The following is a 27,839-nucleotide window of genomic DNA, read 5'->3' on the forward strand; positions in this document are numbered from 1 at the left end:
TTTCTATCTTAGCGAGGGAGGGTGGGAATCAGGATTGCACCTCCGTGCCAAGGGCGTTGTGCGGACCGAAAAGGACCATGGCCCAGAGCAGCGCTCTAGCACGCTGGAGGCAGCTGGGCAGAGGCGTGGCGCGGCGACGGCGAGGGAGCGGAGGTGCGGCGGGGGCGGGGCACGGGGCGGGGGGGGACACCCCGCGGGTGGGGGAGCGGAGCCGGGACGAGGATCCCGACGTCACAGAGGGTCGGAGAGGGCGGGGCCGCAGCCGGAGGGGCGGGGCCCGGGGCGCGGAGGTGTTCCCGGGGGCGGAGGGCGGTGACCCGCGCCTATAGCCTACCCGGCCCCCGGGACTGGAACCCGGCCCGCTCCGGAGCCGCCGCGCTGAGACTCTGTGCAGCGCCCGCGTCCCACCGCGTCCCGCCGCCCGCACCTGTCGCCCAGCGAGCCGCAACCGGGCCCCAGCATGACGGACCAGGCGGCCTTCGACACCAATATCGTCACCCTGACCCGCTTCGTCATGGAAGAGGGCAGGAAGGCCCGCGGCACGGGCGAGATGACCCAACTGCTCAACTCGCTGTGCACCGCGGTCAAAGCCATCTCCACGGCCGTGCGCAAGGCGGGCATCGCGCACCTGTGAGTCAGGCCTCTGTACCCCCCAGCCACCACCCTGGCCGAGTCCCCTTTCTCTCCGATAGCTGGGATACCCACACTGGCTCTCTGGTAGCGCCCCTGCAGAAGCTCAAACCACACTCAAGCCCTGGTTCCCCCCTCCCTTAAGCTTGTGGGCGCCCACCTGGGGCGCCTGTCGCACAGTCCACACTTGCCTCCACCCTGCAACCGGCGCCCCTGGGCTGAGCAGCCTTGGCACCTCTCTCGGCCTCCTCCTGGTGAAACCGACTGGCCCCATGGGCACCTGGCCTGCCCACCACACCCAACCCTAGCCTCAAATGGGAAAGTCCTGGTCCCCATGCCTCCCTTTCCATTTTTCTAACCTTTTGCTTTCACTCCCTTTGAAATTGGGGGTCCCAGGTCAGGTTTCTAATTGAGTATCTCCTTGACGCTGAACAAGTCTTGTTAAGCAGCAGCGGGGAAGCCGGGTTGGGAGGAGGCTGGGAGGAAGCCTGAAGGATTTAGTGTCTTCAGGGCTTCAGTGCTGGTGTACATGGGGCTGCAGAAGGTCGGGGTGGGGCTTGAGATGCTGGATTTCTAAGTTCTGTGGTGGCAGTGCTGCTGGTCTGCAGATCACATTGTGCGTAGCAAAGGAATGACAGGACGCAGGGATTCAGGGGGTACCTTCTTGTGAGGCTTTTATGTTACTAAGACAAATACCCTTTGGTTTATTCTGGTGTGCACAAGTATTTTATGTTTAGACTGGTCCTCACTTTAACTGAAGGATACTTGAGTTTTCAGATTGCTCATACTCCTTCCTAGTATTTCTCAAACTTAGGAGCACTTCATAAGCATTGTACACAGTGCTCATAGCTGATCTGAAAAAGCCCAACCCCTGAAACCTGGATTCCTTCTCTTGTCAGTTCTTCATCTTTGGTTTTACAGTTTGGACTGGTAGAACTAACTTAAAAAATTTTTTTTTGTCTTATATTGAAGTATAGTTGGTTAACTATGTTCTGCTAGTTTCAGTTGTACAGTAAAGTGATTCAGTTGTACATATACATGTATCTTTTTCAAAAAATTTTCCCGTTTAGGTTATTACAGAGTATTGGCAGAGTCCCCTGTGCTATACAATAGGTCCTTATTGGTTATTTATTTTAAATATAAGTGTGTACATGTCAATCCCAAACTCCCAATCTATCCAAGCTGACTCTTAAGGAAAGAGATTATCATCATTTATTTGCAGATGTCAAGCAAAGTTGGGCCCTGATGGGAAAGAGATTGGGAAGTATGTTAGGAAGGTGGTGTCTCCATTACTATTTCACCTATGGACCTTCTTAATACATGTCTAAGGAGACTTTGCTTTAGGAAACACATTCAATTAAATTCTTACTTTAAACATAACGTACAGTAAGTAAAAGTGTCCTCACAGCTTTATCTGACTTTGAAAACCAGTGGGGGGGGGGCTTATTTAAAAAATGAAGGGAAATGAAAGTAACTCAGTCATGTCCGATTCTTTGCGACCCCATGCACTGTAGCCCACCAGGCTCCTCTATCCATAGGATTTCCTACTCTTTTAAAAAAGAGTGCTTGTCATTTTTGTATTATTTTAAAATGTGTCAGCATTCTTTCACAACCCAAAGAGACTCAGAAACACAAGATCTGCTTTGGGGTGCATCTTTCCCCCCTTAGGGCTTCCCTGGTGGCTCAGATGGTAAAGCGTCTGCCTGCAGTGAGGGAGACCTGGGTTCGATCCCTGGGTCAGGAAGATCCTCTGAAGGAAATGACAACCCACTCCAGTACTCTTGCCTGGAAAATTCCATGGACAGAGGAGCCTGGCAGGCTACAGTCCATGGGGTCGCAAAGAGTCGGACATGACTGAGTGGCTTCACTTCTTTTTTTCCCACCTTATAAGTAACCTCAGATAGTGGGACCATAGGTAGTGGGATATTAGTAGAACCTGGACAAAGGGTGCCAATTTTGGCTGTATGAATTGTGTATATTTTTTAAACTAGACACCTGTAAGCACTAGGTTAGAAAATAGTTTTTGCTATAGTTATAAATTCCTTTATATGTTGTGTGTGTGTGTGTGTGTGTTAGTCATTCAGTTGTGTCCAGCTCTTTGCAACCCCATGGACTGTACTGTCCATGAAATTTCCAAGGCAAGAATACTGGAGTGGGTTGCTGTGCCTTCCTCCAGGGGATCTTCCTGACCCAGATATTGAACTTGGGTCTCTTGCATTGCAGGCAGATCCTTTCCATCTGAGTCACCAGGGAAACCCTTTATATGTTACTCAACAAAAATTCAAACCACTCAGAAGAACACAAAGGGAAAAGTGAGACCCACCTTTATCCCTGGGGTATCCACTATTCATAATTTACGGGGTTCCTTTTTTTACTAGATACTTCTCTGTATTCATATAAATTTATACATGGATAAGCATTTCCATGTGACTATTTGTAAACAGCAAACAAAATGGGATCACACTTGACATGCCTTTCTGCAGTTTGCTTTCTTTATTCAACTCTATATAATGAGCATCCTCCAATGTCAGGACATGTAAATTCACCTCCTCCCTTTTAACTGTTGCATAGTATTCACTAGGGCTTCCCAGGTGGCACTAGTGGTAAAGAACTTGCCTGTCAATGCAGGAGACTTTAGAAAACCAGGTTCGATCCCTGGGTCAGGAAGACCCCTTGGAGGAGGGCATGGCAACCCACTTCAGTATTTTTGCCTGAAGGATCCCATGGACAGAGGAGCCCAGCACAGGCTATAGTTCATAAGTTTGAAAAGAGCTGGACACAACTGAAGTGACTTAGCACACACAGTGTTCCTCTGAACAGCCGGATCATGAGCTATTTGACATTTCCCATATATTTGGGCATGTCACTGGTCTTTCACTATTTCAGAGAGCATTGTACCCATGAAATGGGCATTCCACATGGTCATGTGGATGGCTGACAGAGAAAGAGTAGAACCTGCACATTCAATACTCCCGTGGGAAAGTAAGTTTGATTGTCTCTGTATCATATGTAGTTGGGGAAGGGGCAATAAGATAAGACCTCAACTTGGGCTCCAAATTATGCTTATTATAGGCTTTGATATCCTGGATGAAAAGGCTAGCGTACCTGCAAATAACTTGTTAGTGCTGCTGACTTGCCCTAGTAGGGCATCTAGCCAGAGGGACAAGATGATTGCAGACTTGCAAGAACCTTGTGGGACCAGTTAATGGAGGTCAGCCCTGACTCCTCATCAGGGACAGATCAGGAGTTTAAACATAAAGCCTGGAGCTCTCTCTCTCTCTAAGTTCTAGAAGTTACTGAGAGATGAGAAAGATACAGAGCTTATGCTTTAGGGAAAATATTACATGTATACAGTTAGAATACAATAGAGAATCTTTTCAAAAGAGATTTATTTGGCCACATAAGCTGAGTTTTAGAGGCTGGAGAAAGGTAGGAAGATGATTCCAGGCTTAGCTGCAGCACTTGGGATCTTGGTTCCTACCTGCGGGGGTCTTCTTTTCAGAATGAGGGATCTAGTTCCCTGACCAGGGATCCAACCTGGGCCCTTTGCATTGGGAGCACAGAGTCTTAACCCCTGAACCACCAGGAAAGTCCCAGCAATAGAGATTCTGAAAGATAACTTTTGTATAGTTGGCAAAAATATGTGGATGTGAAAGATGGTGGCCCATCAAGATGGGCATTTGTAGTGGGCAGGCAAAGCTGGTCATAGGGCCTGATGGCTGGGCTGCTGTGTAAGAGAGGTACAAGCTAGGAAGATATTTCTGGAAAAGGTGCTTATTTGGTTTGACTGAAACCTGGAGCCCTTCATATAATGTAGTGATGGATCATTTGTGGATGTTAAATTGTGGGTGCATTGGGGGAACATTATGTGGTAAGGGTGAATACTTTATTTTTGAGGGGGTGACCAAAGGGGAGAGTTACAGGTTTTTGAGTGGGGCAGAGGCATGACTGGAGATTCATCTGGGGCAGCTATGAGTGGAAGTACAGAGTTAGAAGAGGGAAAGTGAAGACATGGAAAACCAGCAGGATTCAGAGCTAGAGGATTAGAGGAGATGGGGGGACCTGGGAGAAGTCTGGATGGGGGCTAGGGGAGAAGGACAGTGAGGGAGGTTCTCAAAGAGCAGATCCTAGCAACTGAGACCAGGGCTGTGATGTTAAAAAACAAAACAGTGAAAATAAAACCAGAATTCCAAGGGAGGGGCTGAGTTTTAGAGGCTAGAGAAAGCTAGGAAGATGATTCCAACATTATGGAGATGCTGAACTTGAGGTGTGAGAGGGGCATCCTATTGGAGATGTCCAGCCTGCAGTTAGTGGCGACAGTCTGGAATTTGGGTATGAAGAAGTGACTTAAGATTAGGCCTCTGGGTTTTGACACATTCACCCTGAGATAGGCAGAGAAGAAAACCAGGACCTGATTTAGCAGAACAGCAACATGGGGGGCTTTAAGAGCATATTTTGGAGATAGATGGAGCTGGGCTCAGATTGGTGGCTCTGCTGTTAATTTCTGTGAGGATTTGATACCATCCTATGAGCACATTTTGGGCTGGCATGAACTTAAGCCAACACTGGGGTTTGCAGCCTTTGAAGCTGCTCTGCTTGGCACCTCTTCTTCAAAGTACAGTTGTCCCTAGCTGTCCACGGGGGATTGGTTCCATGACACCCCACAGCTACCAAAATCCATGGATGCTCAAGTCCCTTAGATAAAATGTCTGAGTACAGTCTGCCCTAGGTAATCTTGGGTTCAATTAACCACAGGTGGAAATTCGTGGATGCAAACCCCAGGATACCCAGGGTGGACTGTATTTCTGATCTGACCTTTGGATGTTCTGGGTTGGATGAATGGTTGGTCATTTACTTCAGAATCAATCAACAAGTCTGGTTACCTTCAGCTTTAGCGATAAGGATTAAATAATAATCTGCCTCCCTTTTTCTTGTGAAGATGAGCTCTTCCCTCTTGGCTCTGGTACATGCTAACTCAAGAACTTTACATGGTCATGCTGACCTCAGAAGGAAAAGGTCTACTTAGTTAGCAAATCAAGGAAGTCATCGAAAGTTCTGTAAGTGTGGCCCTGACTCCGGTCCTTGTATCTAGGGAGGTGCTTCAGGAATGTTAAAGGAGACTTTCCCAGACCATCAGTAATCATAGACTTTATGGCTGTAAAACAGCTCTAGAAACTGTATGCAAATTTGAAAAAAGAAAAACATACTAATATTTAGTCCAAATTTCTAAGGATTTAAAAACACTGGTCAAATGAACCTATCCTTCTAAAGAGTTTCCCACCATGTGAATTAAAGTGACTTATAGCTGTTTCACATTTTCAGTGAGGTTTATATAGTAAGTGTAAAGGAAGAGATATTACCTGCTGCATGGTGTAGCCAAAAAAAAGAGAGAGATATTACAGACAGCAGCTTCTCAACTTAGATTTTTCTTCCCAAACTCCAGAGAGTTTTTTCTTCTCAAACTCAGAGAACTTTTGTGTCTCCAGGGATTTAAAAATGAACAGTCACAGGGACATAAACCTTGACAGAATGCTGTGCCACCCTGAACAACTTGGGCTGCAGGGCCAACTAATATGAATAAAATTGAGGTGACATGTCATAAGCGTCTCAAATGAAATAATAGTCCCGGTTAGTCAAATGTGAACTTTGAGCACTTTCTTTTGCTTAGTTATCTGTGACACTGTTCTGCATTGGCTGTCTTCCCAGAAGCTGCCTGCAAAACTGGTTCAGAAGTAGTTTCCCCTCCCCCTCATCAGCCAACGGGTACTTTAGTTGATTCCTGTGGAACAGGCAGACACAGCACCGCACATGGGGCTCCATTAAGAACGGTGATGGCTGCTATTGGCCTCTGTGAACCAGGTGCATCACGTGGGTTAGTCCTCATCCTTACAAAGCCTAGAAATGAACAATCAGGGAGCTGAGACAACCTGATGGAAATCATGTGATTAGCAAGAGGAAAAGGCAGAATTTGAGCCCAGGTCCCTCTGGTGCTTCTCAGCAGGGTTGTATTCCTGCTGAGGGGTATTACGGGTGGGATTCTGTTTTCTGCTGACTTCCTCAGTGCCAGTCTCTGTTCTAAGTCCTTTACTGAGGTCAACCCATTTACACTCCTTCTCCACATACTGTGCCATAGATACACTAAATTCCGATTTTACCAAAGATCAGAGATGCTAAGAGATTGACACAGAATTGTTCAGCATGTGGCAGAGCTGGGATTTGAACCCTCATGGTCTAGAGTCCCAGCTTATGGAGGAAAGTCCATGATGCTGTTGCTTTTCCCTGCTGCTGCTGCCTGTGGCCTTCAGGTTATATAGTGAAGGCTCTGTCCTTTGGGACCTTTGATGGAATGATGACTGATCAAAATGCAGAAGAGTATTGCTTTTAAGGAGCTTCCCAGGTGGCTCAGTGGTAAAGAATCCACCTGCCAAACAGGAGACCCGGGTTTGATCCCTAGATAGGGAAGATCCCCCTGGAGAAGGAAATGGCAACCCACTCTAGTATTCTTGCCTGGAGAATCCCCATGGACAGAGCAGCCTGGCGGGCTATAGTCCATGGGGTCACAAAGACACGACTTAGCAACTAAACAGCAGCAGCATGTTTCTAAAGGATTTTCTGAAAACTTATGAAGAAAATAAACTCTGTTCTTCAGCTTATTAGTTCCTTGAGGATTTTCTTAGGGTCTTTTTCTTCTGTCAAAGTTGCAGAAGCCTTGGGACTTTCCTGGCGGTCCAGGGAAGACTCTGCACTTCTAATGCAAGGGATTTGGGTTCCATCCCTGTTGGGGAACTAAGATCCCATATGCCAGGGGGGTGTGGCCAAAAAGTAAAAAAAAAAAAAAAAAAAAAAGTTGCAGAAGCCTTTCCTGCTTCCGACTTTTCATTGATCCATAGAATATGTACTGTCCAGGTCTTGCTTCCCTTCTGGGGAACCCTCATGAGGCATCTTGGGGGAAGCCTGACTGAGCATTTGCTTAGTCCTGGCTTGTCATTCCTGGGCAGGATGATGCAGGGCCGTGTGAGATAAAGCTAACTTCATGTGCTGCTGCTGCTGCTGCTGCTAAGTCACTTCAGTCGTGTCCGACTCTGTGTGACCCCATAGACGGCAGCCCACCAGGCTCCGCCGTCCCTGGGATTCTCCAGGCAACAACACTGGAGTGGGCTGCCATTTCCTTTTCCAATGCATGAAAGTGAAAAGTGAAAGTGAAGTCTCTCAGTCGTGTCCAACTCTTCGCGACCCCATGGACTGCAGCCTACCAGGCTCCTCGGCCCATGGGATTTTCCAGGCAAGAGTACTGGAGTGGGTTGCCATTGCCTTCTCCTGACTTCACGCGCTAAGGTGCACCATACAGAAACCAAGGTGATGGGGGTATTAACTCAGATATCGTCACTACTGAGATGGCAGGAATTCTTCATTCATTGGAATTCTTCATTCTGAAGCCTGTTTCTACCTTAGAGTCACTTTCCTGATCCTTCTTGAAGACCTTCCTAACAGAAGGTCTCACTAAGGGAAACCCTCCTACAAGATGCCTGAATCTTGACTTTAAGGGGCCCAGAATAATCTCTTTTCATTTTTTTTATGCTTCACAGGCAACTGGAGGAAAGATGGGGAAGGATCTTTCTGGTTAGAACAGAGGAGGGAGCCTCCACAGGGGTAAAGAGGAGGATGGAGAGGTGACCACCTGTCCAGGCAGGGAGGCAGGGCCATCACAGAGGTCTGCATGGTTTGGCCATGAAGATGGCCATTTGGGTTCTGGTTCTGGTGTGGTGAGTGTCCCCCACAGTGTTCATCCTGCAGCTGTTATATGGCCCCACCTGACTCCGCATGAGAGGAGGTGTGACCCCAGGGCTGGAGCCACCTTATGACCCTAGAATAACAATGTGGAACCTGGCTGGTGGTCCCAGCTAGATGAGCCAGCTGCCCTGAGGCTGACTACAGCCTCTTGTAACCCACAGCATGGGAAAGACTTGGAGGTTTAAAAAATTACTTGTATAAATGTGCACAGAGCAACCCCTCCCATTTGGAAATATGTGAAAAACAAAGTCTTTGTTCCTTTGGATAAATTACTAACCCAGAGCTGTTCTTTGGAATCATTACTGGCTGGCTTATTTGGACTCTCTTAGGGCTTTGTCATAGCTTCATTTTGTAAAACATCCGAAGTATCCTTCAGCTGGAATTGCTCCCTTGCAGTGAGATCTTCCTTGATCATCTTGATCCTTGCCCAGCCGTCCCCCAGCACCTTGTTTCCTTTTATTAAAATGAAAGCACCTGTCATTTTCTGACATTGTCTTATTCATTCAGAAGTACGTATTGATTTCTTGTTTTCCTCACTCACTAAGCTCCATGAGGGTTAGATGCTGAATGGCACCTTGTTTAGCACTGTATCCCCAACACTCAGTACAGTGGGGACAAAAAATATTTGCAGAATAAATAATCACTCACACAGGCCTCTGGGAAGATTTTGGGTGAGAGGGCTGAGGTCTGACTGCTCTTCACCCATCACACTGAGCCAGGTGCCTGAGCAGGTGGTACGTGGAAAGTAGGTATTTCCCACGCTTGCCTCGGTGGCTCATCGACCTGTCCCAGCCCCCCAGGCCTCCCTGGAGCTGTCCCCATAGGCTAGTCCTTCTGGGGACTGTGCCAGAGGCTTCCTCCACACTCTAGGCTGTGGAGTGACCTTGAAGTCTATTGATTCCTACACTCATTTTTCAGGCTGGAGTTTCTGTTCTCTTCAGTGGATACTTTTAGCAAGTATTGCTTGAGGGCCTACTATGTGATGGAAGCTGGGACACAGTGGGGGAAAACATACCCCTCTGTCCTCATCCTCATGAAATTAAAAGTTAAACAATCATGGCAACACAATGATGGATGAAGCAAGGGGGATCTTGAGAACTCTCCCTTAGTACTGCAGATTCTTAATGAGTGCTGCCTTTAGTGGGCAAACAAGGGATTGATTTAACATTGAGAGTCAAGGGCTGTGCTAAACCCTTTGTGTATATGCGATGTGTGTAATTCTCCAACAGCCCCATGAGGCATCATTGCCCTCCATGTTCATGAATGAAAAGGAGAGCTCAGAGAAAGCAAGGGGCTTTTAGAGCTGAGGGCTGAGCCAGGTCTCTGTCAGGAAGCCCATATTCTTTTCCATCAATGCTGTTTGCCCTTTTGAATTAGTGATGATTTTAATGGGGGAAATGTCAGGCTAGGAAGGAGAGCCAATTGGTGCCGGTAGGGCCGTTGAGGGAGATGGAGGCCACTGAGGGGTTGGGTCCAGCCAGGCCCCAGTTCAACCCAGAATTTGACTGCCTTCCTTCTTCATCAACATCAGCCTCACAGTTGAAGTGAGAAAGAGAGTGTGTGGAAGGAGAAGCAAAATCTCAGCTGCAACTCTGATAGATCCCTTGGTCTTTCATTCATGAAATAGGAGTGACATAATGAAAAGAAAAGGGCTCAGAGGAGGGCTGGAGGGATGAGATGATGTTTCCAGGTGGGCGGGAGAATGAGGCTGAAAGAGATGACACTGGAGAATGGGCTCGGTGATAAATGGAGTTACTTCCTGTAGAGAGTCAGGCCAGATGAGCCATTTGGGTGCTGGCTCAGTTTTGGCCAGCCAGAGACTTCCAAGTTATGTGTAGAGAAAATGCATCTTCAGGAGTTGAAGCAGTGAATACCATGACAGTCAGTCCCCAGACAAGTGCTCCCAGCAATCTCAGCCAAGGTGCCCCTTAACACCCACTCCCAGCTGTTTGGCATTATCTTCAATGCTCTTACTCTTTCCCTCTCCACATCCAGCCTCTTCTCATGTTCTGTGCATCCTTCCTCAAAAACATTTCCCCTCCTTTCACTGTTCCTATTCAACCCCAGGCTATGACAACCCTTTTCTCCCCTCATTCTAACAAACTGAGCTCTACTTTGGACCAACTATTTGGTTTCTGGGAATTCCACAATTACTGATTTGCAGGTACCTTGAAGATAAAGTAAGGACTCCAGACTTCCCACTCCCTCCAGCCCCTAGGACTCCTGCTGGAGGTTGTGAGGTACCACCAGGAGGGGCCTGGCCTGGAAGTCAAAGTGAGCTTCTCACCTCTGCTGCTCCAGCTTACAGAAGGTGTCTTAGAGTGAGCTTCCTCTATAAAGTGAGGTGGTGGGATCTGTCAATATTTATTTTCTTTTAGGATCTTGTCAGCTATGAAACCATAGATCCCTTGGCTTAGTTCCCATCTCAGTCTCCCTCCCACACAGAAGGTTTCTTTGCTTGCTTTGTCTCTCACCTAACTCATTGTACATTAACTCATGCATTCAGGGGTAAAAATTGGTTATTGGTGGTGGTGAAAAAAACAGCCATTTTAGGTATGAAGCATATGGACATATAGTGCATAAACAGATACACTCTATCTGTAATATTAAATTTTCATGGGGGATTGTGTTAGAGAAAAAAAAAGCCTCCTTAGGGCCATAATGAGAAAAAGGCTGAGAAACATGAATTTAGCCACAAAGCTGTGCTGGTTATTATGCTAGGCATTGGACAGGTGAATATTGGACAATATTGCCTTCCTTCCAGAAGCCACTCCAGATAGATGGTCATCCTTCTCATTCTGTTTCTCCCAAACCATGTGTTTCCTTTCATTTCTTCTAAATCTTACCAAATGCTCTCTTTTAGTGACTTTATAGATGCACTAACATTCTGGTGTTCATGGCTTATATTTTTGTGGCTTTTTTTCCCTCTAGCTATGGAATTGCTGGCTCTACCAATGTGACGGGAGATCAAGTGAAGAAGCTGGATGTCCTCTCCAATGACCTGGTTGTTAATGTGTTAAAGTCATCTTTTGCTACCTGTGTTCTTGTTTCAGAAGAAGATAAACATGCCATAATAGTAGAACCTGAGAAAAGGGTGGGTCTGCTCCTATGCTACTGAAGGTTTTAATGTAATCATTTTTCTTTCTGGCTTCATAAATGATTCCACTTGTTCAACCAAGCAGGATTCTTAAGACTCACCTTAGATCCCTCCTGAACCACCAGTCATCATTTCACAGATTCCTCCTCACTGCCGTATCTCAAACTGTCCTCTCCTGTCCACACTTTCATCAGTCTATTCTGTTATCATCTCTCCTATGTGCTCATACATAGGAGAGACTCAAATATAACTCATATTTATCTCCACTTCTTTTCATTGTCATGTTCAAAGCTCTACAAAGTCTCTCTTCTGTTAACTACATCCTTTGCTTCATCTCCATTCATCTAGTTTCCAATCCTCACAACCAATCTTCCTGCCAATCTAAGCTGCTAGCAGTTCCTATCAGTGATTCATGCATTGGAATCCATTGGAATCTTATTAATCTTGTTACCAAACTTAGGTTGCTCAAGAATCAAATACTGAGAGACAAAAAGTGAAAGTGAAAGTTGCTCAGTCGTGTCCGACTCTTTGCAACCCCATGGACTGTGTAGTTTTCTGGGCCAGAGAACTAGGCCTGAATTCTCTAGGCCAGAATACTGGAGTGGGTAGTCTTTCCCTTCTCCAGGAGATCTTCCCAACCCAGGGATAGAACCCAGGTCTCCTGCCTTGCAGGCAGATTCTTTCCCAGCTGAGCCACAAGGGAAGCCCACTGAGAGACAAGTGTTGGCTAGAAGGAAAGATAACTTTATTGAGGAAACCAGTAATCTTGGGGAGAAGGTGGACTCATGTCCCAAAGAACAAACTCCCTGCTGCTGATCTAGGGGCAAGAGTTTTTAGAGGGGAGTTTCAGGGGGTTATAGGCAGAGGGAAGGGGCTGTATGCAGAACAGCACAGTCGGCTCTGACAGTCATCTTGAAATCGGTCATGTAGTGGTCTGATCAGTGTCATCTTGATTGTTTTAAGTACAGCTAATCGTCAACTCCAGGGTCAGTTTGTTCCCGTCTCCTTGAAGCTCGTTCTTAAAAATAATTGTGGACGCTTAATGGTGAGTCTGGTTTTCATGTAGTTAACTTCTTCCACCTGGTGGGGGATTCAGTAGCTGCAAAACAGCTCAAAGGATATGGCTCAGAAGAGAGAACTGAAGGTTCTTGACTTTGTTTAGTTGGTCTTCCTTGATTGCTTTCCTTTGTTTTAGCATTTTCTCACTTCTATGATTAAATTTATTCTTTGGCCAAAGTGTTTTTCTACAGACAAAAGGCAGGCAGAGGACATGGGGTTGGGGAGAGGATCTCTCCTAAGAAAGCCCTACAGGGTCCCACTCCATTCCAGTGTGATTGCTTCTTGAGGGCGGAGAGCAGTTTCTATTCTTTTCTGTATCCCAGCATCTGGCACAACACCTGGTGCATTGTGGGGGATCAACAATAGATTATTGTTGAAAAAGTGAATGAAAGGGTATATTCAGGTTTTATTGAACAACAATCATATAATACTAATAATACCTTTGAGTGGAAAAATGTAGTTATATGGCTTACTATCTTTCCCTGTTTGAGATGAATTGAGGACATGAAAGAGCATAATGAGAAAAAAGCAACAGGAGGTCAATTTAAAGATACTGCCTGATATCCAATCTGACCTTTATAAGAGGAGTGGAGAGTCACATCCGATTTGATTGCTTTATGTCATTCCTAAAATACAGCATATTCCTGGTTTCCTGATGACAGTTTCTCCTGCATTGGCCAGGAGGATTTGTTAAGAGCAAGAAGCCAGGGAATCAGAAAATTGCCTTAATTTGATGCAAAAATTTAAAAACCACATATTAAAGTGGCTAACTTGGAGAGGGAAAATTTCCAGTGGTGTGCTGGTGAACTGGCTCTCTATTAGAAAAAAAAAAAAATCTTTTATTTGTAGCACTTGTCACTTGAAACTGAAATAGTGTCCCATAATTGATTTTAAGTTATCAACATGACATCACTGAAAATAGAGTTGGGAAGAGATGTGCATAATTGGCTCTTGAGAACCAATACCAATCAGCTCCAGAGTACCACTGAAAATCCTGTTCATAGAATAAATCTTTGGTAGTTCCACTACAGTTGAGGGTTATTTCCTTTGGAAATTATAATAGGAATATGGGTGAGAACTCTGTGTACTGTAACCCCAAGTGTCATCTGTAGGAACTACATAAAAATTTTCTTGTAGACCTTAAAATGGAAAAAGAGACACAGAAATACAGAACAGACTTTTGAACTCTGTGGGAGAATGTGAGGATGGGATATTTCAAAAGAACAGCATGTATACTATTTATGGTGAAACAGATCACCAGCCCAGGTGGGATGCATGAGACAAGTGCTCGGGCCTGGTGCACTGGGAAGACCCAGAGGAATCGGGTGGAGAGGGAGGTGGGAGGGGGGATCAGGATGGGGAATACGTGTAAATCTATGGCTGATTCATATCAATGTATGACAAAAAAAAAAAAATTAATTAATTAAAAAAAAAGAAAAAAAATTTTCTTGTAGACCTTAATGTTGACTTTATTTCACATAAGTTATTACATTTGTGGCTCAGACAGTAAAGAATCTGCCTGCAGTGCAGAAGACATGGTTTCGATCCCTGGGTCGGGAAGATCCCTTGGAGAAAGGAATGGGTACCCACTCCAGTATTCTTACTTGGAGAATTCCATGGATGAATAGAGGAACCTGGCAAGCTACAGTCCATGGGGTCACAAAGAGTCAGACATGACTGAGCAACTAACATTTCCCTTATGAATAAAGAGAATGAAGTGACTAATCATGTTTCTCTTCTTCCTTGACTGGTTAGAGGAAACTCTAACTAAAATGATGATTCATTGAAATCAATGATATAGTAAATTATTATTTAATATTTGTATTTCTCACCTTAATCTAGGCCTCCTATTCTGTGTTTCTCTGCCTAATGATCTTTTGATATATGTTTGTTATTGTTTTCACTCTGTGTACCATCTCATACTTTCTCTGACAGAGTATAAATAAACACATTTCTTGAATTTTCCCTTAGATTCCTTCTTTTAACCTCTTAGTGTATATTCTCTGTTTTGTTACAATGTATTCATTTAAAAAGCAAAGTTGTATTAATATTTTCTTTCTTTTTTGTTCAGGGTAAATATGTGGTCTGTTTTGATCCCCTTGATGGATCATCCAACATTGACTGCCTTGTGTCCATTGGAACCATCTTTGGCATCTACAGAAAGGTAAAATGTAATGGATCGAGCACGTGGTTTGGGATCAAAAGTAGAGTTAAGGTTGAACATCCAGTCCTGTTTCACTGTTGGTGGCACAACCAGACTGTACATCATGAAACCCCATGAGGCTTGAAGTTGGGGGGTAGCCTATCCCTTTTTCAATGGATCTTTCCAATCCAGGAATCAAACTGAGGTCTCCTGCATTGCAGGCAGATTCTTTACCAGCTGAGTAACCAGGGAAGCCCCAAAGTGAAAGTGTTAGTCACTCAGTTGCGTCCAACTCTTTGTGACCCTGTGGACTGCAGCCTGCCATACTCCTCTGTCCATGGAAATCTCTAGGCAAGAATACTGGAGTAAGTAGCCATTTCTTTCTCCAGGGGATCTTCCCAACCCAGGGATCAAACACAGGTCTCCCACATCATAGACAGATTCTTTAGCACCTGAGCCACCAGGAAAAACAAAACAAAACCCTTATTTCTCAAGTTATGACTTTTCCCAGCATTAACTGCATAGTGAAAACCTATTAAGTTGTTAAAAGAAAATGTAGTAAGAGGTAGGTAGGAAGAGATGGTGCATAGCTGTAGAACTGATAACCATGTGAATTGAGAATTGTGAGAATGTGACAACAATAGGGATTATATCAAAACTGTCCTTTAAATTTTCTAAATCAAGTCTGCAAACTATGGTTTCCCTGGCCAAATCCAGCCCATTGCCTGATTGATATGGCCTGTGAACAAAAAATAACTCTTTGGCATTTTTGAATGGCTAAAAAGAAAATCTAAAGAATAATATTTCAAGACCCATGACATTTATATGAAACTTAATTTTCAGTCTCCATAAATAAAGTTTTAATGGCATATGGTCAGCTCCCTTGTTTACATGTTGCCTTTGGCTGATTTTGCACTACACAGGCAGGGTTAAGTGGTTGTGATAAGGACTGTGACAGTAAAGCCTAGAATATTTACTATTTGTTGGTTTATGGGAGGATTTTGCTGACCCTAAACTCCTTTGCTATAAATTACAGAAAGCACACTGGTACAGCATGGGGATCCAGATTTCTGCCCTGTGTCTCTTCTACCCACATGACCTGTGCAGGAACTCTACCTCTAAAGCCTCTCTTTCCTTCTTTTATTTTAAGTCTGTGTATGGAGGGCTGGGGGTTGGATGTTGGTGGAAGAGAGTTCAAATATACAGACAAATGATAAATAGATGAATACCCATGGGTTCATCATAAAACACAATGAAATCTAAAATGTGTCATCTTGTCTTCAGCCCTCTTGTTTATTTTAGAAATAAAACCTCACAGATGCCTTTGAGGCTGAGCCCTTTTCTTCATCTTAATGGACGAGGCGGCTAATTCAGCTGACCTCCGAGGTTCCTCCAACTCCCCCATACTGGGATATAGAGGCCATAACTTAAGAACTGAGACCACAATTTGTGCTTTCCTTTTCAAAGTGACTTGTTGTCTAGTATTGCATATAATCTCCTTTCAAACATGGAAAGTAGGACCACCATGGGACAGTTTTCTTTCGTTACTGAAATAAATTTTGCGTTTGTCTTAGCTGGGAGGCAGTGTAAGTAATTGAAGGTTCTAATACTCATACCAGAGAGACAAAGGCAGGAGTTAATCTATCTTTCAAGTCATACCATGAAATATTCCATTCTTGGTATAGATATGCAGGCATGTAATTTTACCTGCAAGGTTTCAGATCTAAATATTATAGTATAGCAAGAGACCTTTGTAGCAAAATTCTTCATATAGAGGTAGACTTTTGGTTAATGACTCAACCAAAGCTAAAGCAGCATTAACATTTGCCAGCCCCAGTTTCTGCCTCAACTCCCCTCCCCTAATAAAGACCCTTTTAAGGGAAAAAAAATTGGGAAACCGATACTATCAACTAAAAAAAATAAAAACAGCCTGCAACAGCAGCTTGAATTACAAATGCTAGAACAACTCAACAATGCATCTCCACACTCTTCTCAATAAACCTGAAGTGACTCTCATAAAGACTGAGAGAGGTGACGAGTGTCACATTGCCTTTAAGTCATTTCAGTTTTCAAAAGCCTTATTGATTGTTTGAAGCCATTTGAAAACTTACAGGGCATAAATACTGAAACGTCTGATGTTTTAAAGGAGACCTCTCCTGCTTTCTGCAGAGCTGGTTCTGGCCTGGAATTCAGCTCCCTGGTGCACCCACTCAGTGGCATAACATCAGTTGGTAACTGGAATCCGGCAACAGTGAGCTGGTCTTGCCCACAAGATGCCTGGAAACAGGCTCCAAAGGGATCTCTTAGGGCCTGGGGTCCAGTGTTTCTATGAAGTTCCTGCCATGGCACCTCCAGAAGTGTCACCCTGCCTCTGGCTGGAGACATCCAGAAGGGGTAGAATTTTCCTGAGGTGTTGAATGAGTGTTTGTCCAAATATTGAATCAAAATCTGCCTCCCTGTTGCTCATAATGGCCTTTTGTATCATTAGAAAATAAGATTCTTTTACATGCTTGGAAATGGCTTTTTTGCCCTCCTCTCTCTTTCTTTTGAAGCTTGCAAAGTCACTTTAGTTGTGTTCAACTCTTTGTGACCCTATGGACTGTAGCCCATCAGGGTCCTCTGCGCATGGAATCTCCAGGCAAGAATACTGGAATGGGTTGCCATTTCCTTTTCCAGGGGATTTTCCTGACCCAGGGATCAAACCCAAGTCTCTTTAAGTCTCCTGTATTGGCAGGAGGGTTCTTTACCACTAGCACCACCTGGAAAGCCCTTTCCTTTAAATCTTAAGTTAATTATCTTTCATGTGAGATGATTTTTTGACCTCTCTCTAATGTGCTTACCCTCTGTTGGATACATTCTAACTTTCAATATCTGTTAAAAGTATCCAGTCCCCACAACTAAAAGCAGAGTTTCAAAAGTGCTCTAGCAGCTTCAGAATCCAATTCACTTCGCTTAACTGGACACAGAGAGACTTCATAGCCATATGGAATATGGCTTCCTGACATTGACACTTACTAGATTTGTGGGACCTTGGGCAATATAATCTCTTGTTTCCTTATCCATAAGGGGAAGAAAAATTAAGCATAATAGCAATAAAAATAGTGCCTGACACATAAAAAATGCTCAATAAATGGTAGCTATTAATATTGCTTGTTTTTTCTATTAATATTCAACACACAGTTTCACAGCTCAAACCAACTTAAGGAAGGAAAGGAAGGAGGGAAGGGAAAGGAAAATGATTTGTGTATGTAAACTAGAAAGTCCACTGGGTAGTATAGCTGTTTTCAAGGACTCAGACACTCACATAACAGGACACTTTATCTCTATCTCTGTAGCTCCCTCCTTTCTGGTAGAAGAATGGCTCCCAGTAGGTCTGGGCTCACATTCAATCCTTTCAGTGTCTCAAACAGAAGATGCAAAGCTTAGACTTCCCTGATGGTCCAGTGGTTAAGAATTCACCTGCCAGTACAGGGGACATGGGTTCTATCCCTGGTCCCAGAAGATTCCACATGTACAGGGCAACTAAGCCCATGTACCACAACTACTTAGCCTGTACTCTAGAGCCCGGATGCCCTAGAGCCCACTGCACAGAGCCCACATGCTGCAACTACTGAAGCCTATGCACCTATAGCCTGTGCTCATCAGTGAGAGAAGCCACTGCAATGAGATGCCCATGCACCACAAAAGAAGAGTAGCCTCCACTTGTTGCAACTAGAGAAAGCCTGCATGTAGCAATGAAGACCCATCACAGCCAAAAATAAATAGATAAATAAGTAAAAGAAGATGGAAACCTCTTTTCCAACAATTTCAACAGGGATTTCACCTCATCAGCCCTGCTTGGCTTGACTTAAGTCATGAGTCCATCTCTCAACCAGTCACTGTGGCCTAAGGCATGCAGTGATCTGACTGGTGAAGTCAGGGTCATGTGCCCACAATTGGAGCTAAGAGTGAGGGCGACGGTATCTTACGGAAGATTAAAGTTCAGTTGTCAGCAGAAGAGTGAAGCATTCTGGCGAGGCAAAATCAGCTGATGTTCACTCCAGATTATACCCCTTCTTAAGAGCAGCGACCTCGTTTTATATATATTTTTTGTGCACTAGGTTGGTACAGTGGTGAGTAATATTGGCTGAGTTACTGGAGATGCTGCCAAATGCCCTGTGAGAACTTCTAGGGAGGGTTGGGTTGTCCCTCTGTGGGAAGACTGTCTGATGGCATGACAGCCCCATACCACTTCTGCCTGACTTTCTCCTCCACCACCTCAAGTCTTCAGAATCCATGGTGTCTGTCATGCTTCATATGGAGTGGCATGGGTTAAAACAAAGCAATACCTGCAGCAGGTGGTGGCCTGTGATAAGTAAAAAAAGGTAGGGTCCAGAGGCTTTCTAATTTTTGCCAAGCTTCATGCACATTGGTCTGTGAACATCCACATGAGACTGTAATAGGTTCTTTTTGAACAAAGGCATTCATTGTTGGGGGTTTGGAGGAGGTTGGGCATTAGAAAGGGGTTTGGGCTAGAAAAGAATTCCTCCAACTCTATGACTAGATGGAATTACTTTGTCTTTCTTTTGAGTATATGGATCATAGATAATGTTACCATTTCTTATTCCATGCAAGGAAGTTGAAGGGTTGAGATTATTTGGTGACAATATTTCGGGGAAAAGTGGTTCATTCTTTTAAAAAAAAATTTTTTTTAAAAATTTTTGGCTGTGCTTGGTCTTCATTGTTGCAAGAGGGCTTTCTCTAGTTGCAACAAATAGAGGCTACTCTCTACTTGTGGTGCTCTTGCTTCTCATTGCAATGATTTCTCTTGTGGCACATGGGCTTAGTTGCTCCGAGGTATATGGACTCTTCCCGAACCAGGAATTGAACCCAAAGCCCCTTCATTGGCAGACAGATTCTTAACCAATGGACCATCTGGGAAATCCAAGTTTGTTCTTCCTTGTGCCACAGGCAGACATGGATGATTCTGGATGAGGTGTCTCTCTGAGGGAGTTTTCTTGGTAGAGAACTAACTACTCCAAGCTTCTAGGGGCTTCCAGTCAGCTTATCAGTTTACATACTGACTTTATTCTACTTTGTGCTACACTTGCAGGGCTAAGTAGTTATGATAGAGGAGATGTTTAGAGCCTGCCTGTTTTCTTTCCACTATATCACTGGGGATTGATTCCTCTTTTAAGGTTGTACACTGGCAAAATTTGGAGTTTGAGAAAACAACTCAAATATTTGATACTGTGTTTAGTCCATGTTTAGCTGTACTGTACTACCCTGTGAATACAAACCAAACTAAATCAAATAACTTGGCCCAACCCATCCAGCCAAGCAACCAACCAGCGATCTAGATCTATTAAACACAAGGCTTGGAGATACAAGAAAAAAATGAAAGAGGTGGTTTTTTGTGACTCTTCCTTTTATATGGGTAGTTCTTAAGCTTCAGTGGGAGAGTCACCTAAGGTGCATGGTAAAAGGAGGATTCCCAGGGCCCACCTTAGAAAATCTGACTTAGTAAGTTTAGGTTGCAGGCCCAGAATTGCATTTTAAATAAACATCTCAAGTGATTCTGAGGGACATGGTCTCCAGGCCACACTTTCAAAAGTTATGGGAAAAATTACCAGGAATGTGTTTGCTGAAGTGACCTCCATCTCCAGTATCATGATGTGAATTCCCTTATTTATTCTCAGGCCCTAGAATCTGTGGTTGGGGAAGGGATAAATGAAATTTGCAGAAACTGCTCATTTTCATTTCTGTTTAAATTCAAGTAGAGAATTTTCAAGCAGAAAGATTTGTTTGAGGCTGTTTTGAGGACCATAGAAGCCAGTTGTTAAGATAATTATTAGTGACCACTGCTTAGGAGCCATGCCCTTAAGTTGTTCCTTTCCTTAGTATTAGGGAACAAACTGAGGCACTGTCCCAGTGGGCTGTGTTTTTAGTGAAAAACAAAGGTGATTAGAGTAGATGTCATGTTCTAAGTGTAAGTATTGTTTTGTTAAATTTTTGTAGTTGTATTGGTGCTGGTTTGTGATATAAAATGTATTTTTTACTGTGGGTCATGGTTAAAAACATGGAGAGCATTGTCCTGCATGGTAATGACCCTGGAGAGATAGTCTCAGTGTCTGTATTTCTGAGAATTTCTTTGTGTGACTATGGAGCATGTTGCTCACTGGAGTATGTGCCACAACTGGCAGGAGCTCAGGAAATTGATTTCCTCGCCAGACTGGTAGCCGTGCAGCCCAGTTTTAATTTGCTTAAATAAAGATAGAGTAGGCAAGGGAAAGACATTGATGCCTGTAATAAGATTAAATTAGAGGGCACTGGCATGGAGGCATGCTCTTTTTTTGAGAGTGATAATGGAGAAATGAAGGAATATCAAATTAGTAAGATTGAAGGAGGACTCAGATTGGAAAGATGGATCCAGATGCAGGAAATTTGGGTTTTGGTGGGAAGGTCGCTGTGGTAATATAATCAGGATATGACTGGTGTGTGGAGGAAGCCCTCCTCCCTGCCCCTGTGCCCGCCCCTCCCCCCCCCCCCCCCATCCAGGAAGATGCCCTATTTCATTAGGAGAGTACCTTGATAATGCATCTTGCTAAGGGAGGAACTGCAAAAAGAACCACAAAACAGAACAAAACAAAAATGTGTTTTGTTTTCTTTTTTGTCCTAGATTTCAAAAGATGACCCTTCTGAGAAGGACGCTCTGCAGCCAGGCCGGAACCTGGTGGCTGCTGGCTATGCGCTCTATGGCAGTGCCACCATGTTGGTCCTGGCCATGGCGAATGGAGTCAACTGCTTCATGCTGGACCCGGTGAGAGATCCCAGAGTGGCCGGCGGAGTTGGGTGCTTGGCTGGTGGCTGTGAGTGTCTGCTGTGTGTGTGGCGGTGGGAGTCAATTCCTAAAGGTGGAAGATGAGGCCCATGGAGGGACAGAGATGATGGGGTGGGGAAGCGGGGTAGAGAGATGGACAGACCATATGTGTACATCATAAGAAGATTACTGAGGTGACAAATGGTATCTGTCCAGAGCACAAGAGGGAGTCTTTGTTTCACAATGAATTCTTTAGGGCGGACATTACTGAGCTAACTCAGATGCCTGCTGGGCTGGGCAGGCCACACGAATGAGTGGAGTGGCTGGGACAGGATGGCGGGTGCTGTGATGGGCAGTGGGGGGCAGCAGGGAACTGGGGAGGTCCAGTGGTTGTTACTCCTTGGGAATAGCGGCTCACTCTTCCATGGCTTCCAGTGTTTCAAGAAACACTGGATTTTTAGAAAATGTTAGGTTTCTGGATGTGTAAAACACTGTGCTAGCCAACTAAAGCACGTTTATAGACCAGATGGGGCCCATAGATGGTCTGTTTGCCACCCACTCTCTCCATTACCAGTTTATTTTCCTGAGGTGAATGGGTATCCCAGCTGAAGCAGTAGACCACCTCATTTCTTCAAAATTAGCTCCCAGATTCATTTGATGTGCATTGCAACATCAAATGAAATGCAAGCTTCAGTGCATGCAAACCTTCAGTGAACCCTTGTGGTTTTGAAAGACTCTGATGAGTTCGAGGAAGTGAAAATAAGGAAATGAAGATAATTTCTTAGTCTACCTTATAGAGGAAACTCCCTCATGAAGAGGAGCCCAAGGTGCCATGAAAAATATTCATTAGCAATTTTAATTTGAGGATAATTTCTTCCATATGTCTATTAATTGGGGTTGTTTATTTACTCTGTTAGATGACAGTTTTAACAGAGCAGATAAACCAGGCAAAGAACTCTCTTTAAATACTTTGCCCAATTAAACTCACCTTTGATATGGACTCTATAGAATCATCTTCAGTAGGTATGCCTTTGGTCCAGTGTCCCAAGGGAAAAAGAATTGAGTTTATAAATACCTTTCAGTTTTAGAAATGTCCTCAGATAACATTTAACGCGCTTTATTTATTTGGTGCATTTTGCTGACAAAGTGAACACTAGGTACCTTTGCCTGCTGGAATCCTGTGAGGAGCAGGCTGCTGGTGGTGGTGGGGCTCAGGGTCTGTGGGTGGCAGATCGTAGAAATTGGAACTCAGGCTGCCTTTGTCCCCTGCACTGTTGCACAACTGGCCTTTGGCTCCTTGGCATACTGGTACTTAACAAATAAACAAGGGTAGGGAAACAGCACTAGTTCAAGCCTCCAAAGGCTGTTATTTCAGGGGAAAACAGTGGCAGACCCAGAGCAAAGTTCACACTGACCCCAGGGATCCGTTTCCGAAATCACTGATGTTTGTGAATTTATCCTCCTGCTGGGCATTTACCTCTTCCCCAGACATTCTTCTGGTGACTTCTCTATTACCTTTGAACTGATGGAAACATTAAATCTCTTCTTGTTTCAAGATTGCAGACGTTATGTCCAGGAGTAAGTTTCTGTGTGTTTCCTACTCTCTTGCTGTCCTCACGCCTAATGGCCACTCAGTGTTTGGAAGAACCATGCAGGCTGGCTACCCTCCTTCCTGCTGGCTCCCCTCCCCATCGCTGACAAAGCCTCTGCTCCCCATGCCTGAGGAGTAGGGGTTGGGTGGGGGGCGAGCCTCTGATCAGCATAGCGCTTTCATTTCATTTTGGCTGACAGTTTCTGCTGAAGACTGCAACAGCTTTATGTGCCTCTCTAGCAAGCTTTAAAGTATGAAAGGCTTTTCAGTCTCTTTTCATGTACAAGAGACTCACCGCCTCCATGGGTAGGATGCTCTGGCCAGGTACCAGGGTGAGGTGTCTGCAAAGCATGGCTTCATGAGCATTTGTGCAATGGCTTCATTTTCTAGACTTTCACCAAAAAATTATAAAGAAAAAAAAAAAAGAATCACTCACAACAGTACCTTTCAATGACCACTGTTAATTCTCATCTCTTTTCTCTCCCTACATTCCTCTCTCCCTCCCTCCCTTCCTCTCTAGTTCCAATGTGCTCCATATTGGCAGGAACCAAGCGTTGCTGTGGGAATAAGTGGCTGGGGAGAGATGTGTCCATGGCAGGGCCTCCCTTCTTAACTCTCCTCTCTCTGGAGCAACTTCCTTCTCAGATGGGTAGAGCCTCAATCACTCTCTTATCAGGGACATGTAGAAGCCCCAAACAGTCCAGAGCTCCAGTAGTGATGTGACACTGTCTTCCCAAATTCAAATCTCCAAAATGGCAACCCACTCCAGTATTCTTGCTTGGAGAATCCTATGGACAGAGGAGCCTGGAAGGTTACAGTCCATAGAGTCTCAAAGAGTCAGACATGACTGAAGTGACTTAACATTAACATTGAGAAATCTAAGCCCTAAAGGTATCAGCTTAGTGCTGGGACTTTGCAGAAGCTTGAGTTCTGAGAAACAGTCTTCAGATCAGTGAGCAAAGGCATCAGAAGTTATACATTTGGTGAGCTCAGGGTACTCGGGGAAAATGACATCAAGACAGAAACAAAAACCGGAAAGCTAAGATAAGAGCAGCCATGAACACTGGGTTCCCATCTCCTCTCCTGATATCCTAGCTCTAGCCTGCACCATCTTTTTTTCCCACCAAAGGCACACCTGTCCTAGGCCAAGGATTTCCCTTGCTGGTAATCATTTCACAACATACACAAATATGGAAGTGTTATGTCGTATACCTGAGACTAACATGATGTTATGTCAATTGCACCTCAGTTGAAAAAACAAAATCCAAGCTGTTTGTACTGAAGCATGTGCTGAAGCACAGGTGTGACCTCAGGCCTCGAGCCCCCCATCCCCCCAACCCGATCTGCGACTCTTTCCTGTAGGCCTGGAGGAGACGTCCTCACCTCTCCACTTTCCTTTCTGTTTCACAGGCCATTGGAGAGTTCATCTTGGTGGACAGGGATGTGAAGATCAAAAAGAAAGGGAGCATCTACAGCCTCAATGAGGGCTATGCAAAGGACTTTGATCCTGCCCTCACCGAGTATGTCCAGAGGAAGAAGTTCCCCCCAGTAAGTGGGGGCTGGGGGTGGTGGTGGTGGGGATGGCCCCTGGACTTTGCAGAAATGTGTTGATTCATGATTTACCCTAGAGAGGAAAGGTGGGGGATGGGGCGGAAGTAAGTGAACTCCACTGTGCACTGACCCCTATGGTTAAGTTCCTACTCAGGTACTGGGGACTGGAAACCCCGTCCTGGGACATCACCCCTTTGTCACTTCCTCTTGACCGAAGAAAATCAGGACAATCATGTCAGCCAGGTGAATGACGTCATGGCAATAAAACATGTTCACTTCTGGGGTCTGTGATGTCAGTTGGTAAAAACATGATTCTTGCACCCCAGGCCCCATCCCCATGGCACTGGGTGGATTTCTGTCAGTCGTCTCTAGATTAAGCATCCATCGTGATAGCTCTCTAAAGAGGTTACAAATCACTGAAAACGAAGAGAAGAAATGGCTGGTCCTATGTGGGGAAATCCAATTTTGTCCTATTCTAGCTTGATACCACTAGAGGCTGCTGTGTTCTGAGGAGGAAGCTCAAATGCTATTAGTATGGCACGTGGGGCCCTCGGAGCTGACTCCCAGACTCTCTCTCCTGCTTTATCATCTCTCCTTCCACCTCTCCCTAGAGATGCCCTCTGCCCCAGTGGCACCAGGCTCCTCCCCAGGCCCAAGGCAGACAGCTTCTCCTTTGCCTGAGCAGTTCCTGCTCCTGTGAGATGCAAAATTCACCCTTGTCCCTGCTGCTCAGCTCCACAGAATCCTTCTTCCCGCCAGATCCTGCTAAATGCCTGCCCCACCCCAGAGCCCGAATCAGCCCCATTCTCCTTGGGGCCTCCTTGGGTAAGCTGAGCTACTATGAGATGTAAGAGGCTGTCTCCATTATTCCCATTTTCTGCTTCTTGGGAACAGATTTTCATCACTAAATACACACCTCAAAAAAGGTGCTCTGTTTGATTGCTGAATCAAATAAGCATAGAGGACAGAAAGAAAACTCTCTTTTCTATAACCCTAATTATTGCTGGTCTTCACCTTATAGGACAACTCAGCCCCCTATGGAGCCAGGTACGTGGGCTCCATGGTAGCCGATGTACACCGCACCCTAGTCTACGGAGGGATCTTTATGTATCCAGCTAACAAGAAAAGCCCCAATGGAAAGGTAAATAAATCCCCTAAGAGTGGTGGAGCAGCGGTAGATTTCATTTGCAGCCTAGGGGATTTGACTGAGGAAGAAAGAAGGGTCATGGAAGTTGTTATGCTCTGCAGTAGGGTGCAAAGGATGTCTATGGCATATTCTTTTCTAGATTAAAGGCTGTCCTGGATAATGTCAGGTGGTATCAGGCAAAAACGATCTCTCAAGAGCCCTTCTGTTGCTAAAGATAAGTAAAGAGGTTATGGTCAGAGGGGACTGAAGCTGTTAGTGCTTCCAGTGGGTGTGTGGTTTGGCTTGGACAAAATGAATTCCATTCATAAAGTAAAATGAAACAGTCCAACATCATTACCAAGGCAGCAAATCATATATGTATCCCACACAGAGGTTTTCTTTGATTGCTTTTTCAAAAGGCAGAAAATTGAAATAACTTAGTGAGCTGACATTTGCTGCTTGGAAAATGATACCTTTCTATAGAAGGAAAGAATCTCTGGGGACACCTAGAGCTTTCAGGTGAGCTGTTACTGATGCATTGGTCTTATGCCCACAGGCTTCCTGGAAGCCATGGGATGGGCTGTGCTTGCTCATGCTAGTGAAAGGATGTCCCACTTTTCTCCTACACAGAGGGTCAGTGTGTTTGCTTCTCAAGTAGTGTCCTTTTGTTTCCACCGCCGCCCCCCACCCCTGCACTTTTGTTAATATGAGAGAAGGAACAACAATCCCCATAAGATAGTTATAAATTGATGTACTTCAGATACGATCAGATCTCTGTTTATGGCATGTGGCGTCCAGTTTACTAAGGATGTTCTTATTTACTTAAAACACCACTCTTGTCATAGCCCCCTCTGAAATCCCAACCTATGTGATTAGCCTGCTTTATAGCACTTTTCTCTAATGCCTCAAAAAACTGTTCTTTAAATATTGAGGTCCCTTCCCTGCCCCCTTTTATTTTCAGTTTTGCAGATCTGACCCTGACACCTGTATGGAAATAGAGTCAGGAAACACCTGCAAAAAGCTGTCTACTCAGTAGGCAGACTGCATGAAAATGCATACAATAAAAAAGTTAATATTTAAAAGTAAATGCCAAGATGTATAGCATACTAAATCCCAACCCTCGAGCCTTAGGAGAATTGTAAAAGGAATGTGTACAGAGTTGCAAACAATATTATACTGTTTGGAGGAGCCTGTCTGCTTTCCAGATGTCTGCAGCCAGACACTGCCATGGACTTTAAATGCTTTTAGAATAGGCAAAGGTCCATCCAAAACACACACAGAATCACTCATTAGGTCCAGTCTCTGGGCTATAAAGAGAAGGGAACCATCGTTTCTGCCAAAATGTCATTCAGTCCTGAGTCCAGGTGGTCTGCCTCACATGCATCAGGCAATCTATTGCTGGCTCTTGATGGATGGCTTAACTTAACCAAATGATTAAATTAACCATTCAGTCTTAGACACAACCTCATGGGGGAGCTTTTACAACCTCACGGAAGGTAAGGGAAAGTATCAGTTACCTTGGATCGCCTCTGCACTACTTTGCTAAGGAACAAATTTCTTTTCTGTGTAATATGTTCTGGTGTGAGCATGCTGCTCTTGTTTTCCAGCTGAGACTACTGTATGAGTGTAACCCCATGGCCTATGTCATAGAGAAGGCAGGAGGAATGGCTACCACCGGGAAGGAAGCTGTGCTGGACATCATTCCCACTGACATCCATCAGAGGGCGCCCATCATCTTGGGGTCTCCTGAAGATGTGACTGAGTTCCTGGAGATAAATAAGAAGCACGCTGCCAAATGAAGAGCGGGCCTTGCCCACACCAAATGGAATTGCCTTTTATTTGGACCTTTTATCTCACATAGTGTTACCACATTCCAACTGTTCACCATACATTCCTAGTCATAGAAGTAAAAAGTATAACTGTTTTCACCATCAAATGCTCTGTAATGCACTACCTAACCAAAATGCTAAATCAATAATGCTACAGATGGTCAAGATATATTCTGAGTGGACAGAGAAGAAATAAACATATTCTTCCTTTTTCTTAAAAAAA

The 27,839-nt window shown here is 44.7% G+C and overlaps 1 protein-coding gene across 1 annotated transcript; it reads left to right on the forward strand.

Moving 5' to 3' along the window:
* The first annotated feature begins 324 nt into the window (after positions 1-324).
* FBP1 (fructose-bisphosphatase 1) lies at positions 325-27,839 on the forward strand. The gene is made up of 7 exons (XM_043870484.1): positions 325-630; positions 11,353-11,515; positions 14,649-14,741; positions 21,379-21,519; positions 24,521-24,658; positions 25,683-25,802; positions 27,395-27,839. The coding sequence occupies exons 1-7, from the start codon at positions 461-463 to the stop codon at positions 27,584-27,586; spliced, it is 1,017 nt and encodes a 338-aa protein (XP_043726419.1). The 5' UTR covers positions 325-460; the 3' UTR covers positions 27,587-27,839.

The sequence above is a fragment of the Cervus elaphus genome, chromosome 16 (genome assembly GCF_910594005.1).
Source record: "Cervus elaphus chromosome 16, mCerEla1.1, whole genome shotgun sequence".
NCBI classification, from domain to species: Eukaryota; Metazoa; Chordata; class Mammalia; order Artiodactyla; family Cervidae; genus Cervus; species Cervus elaphus.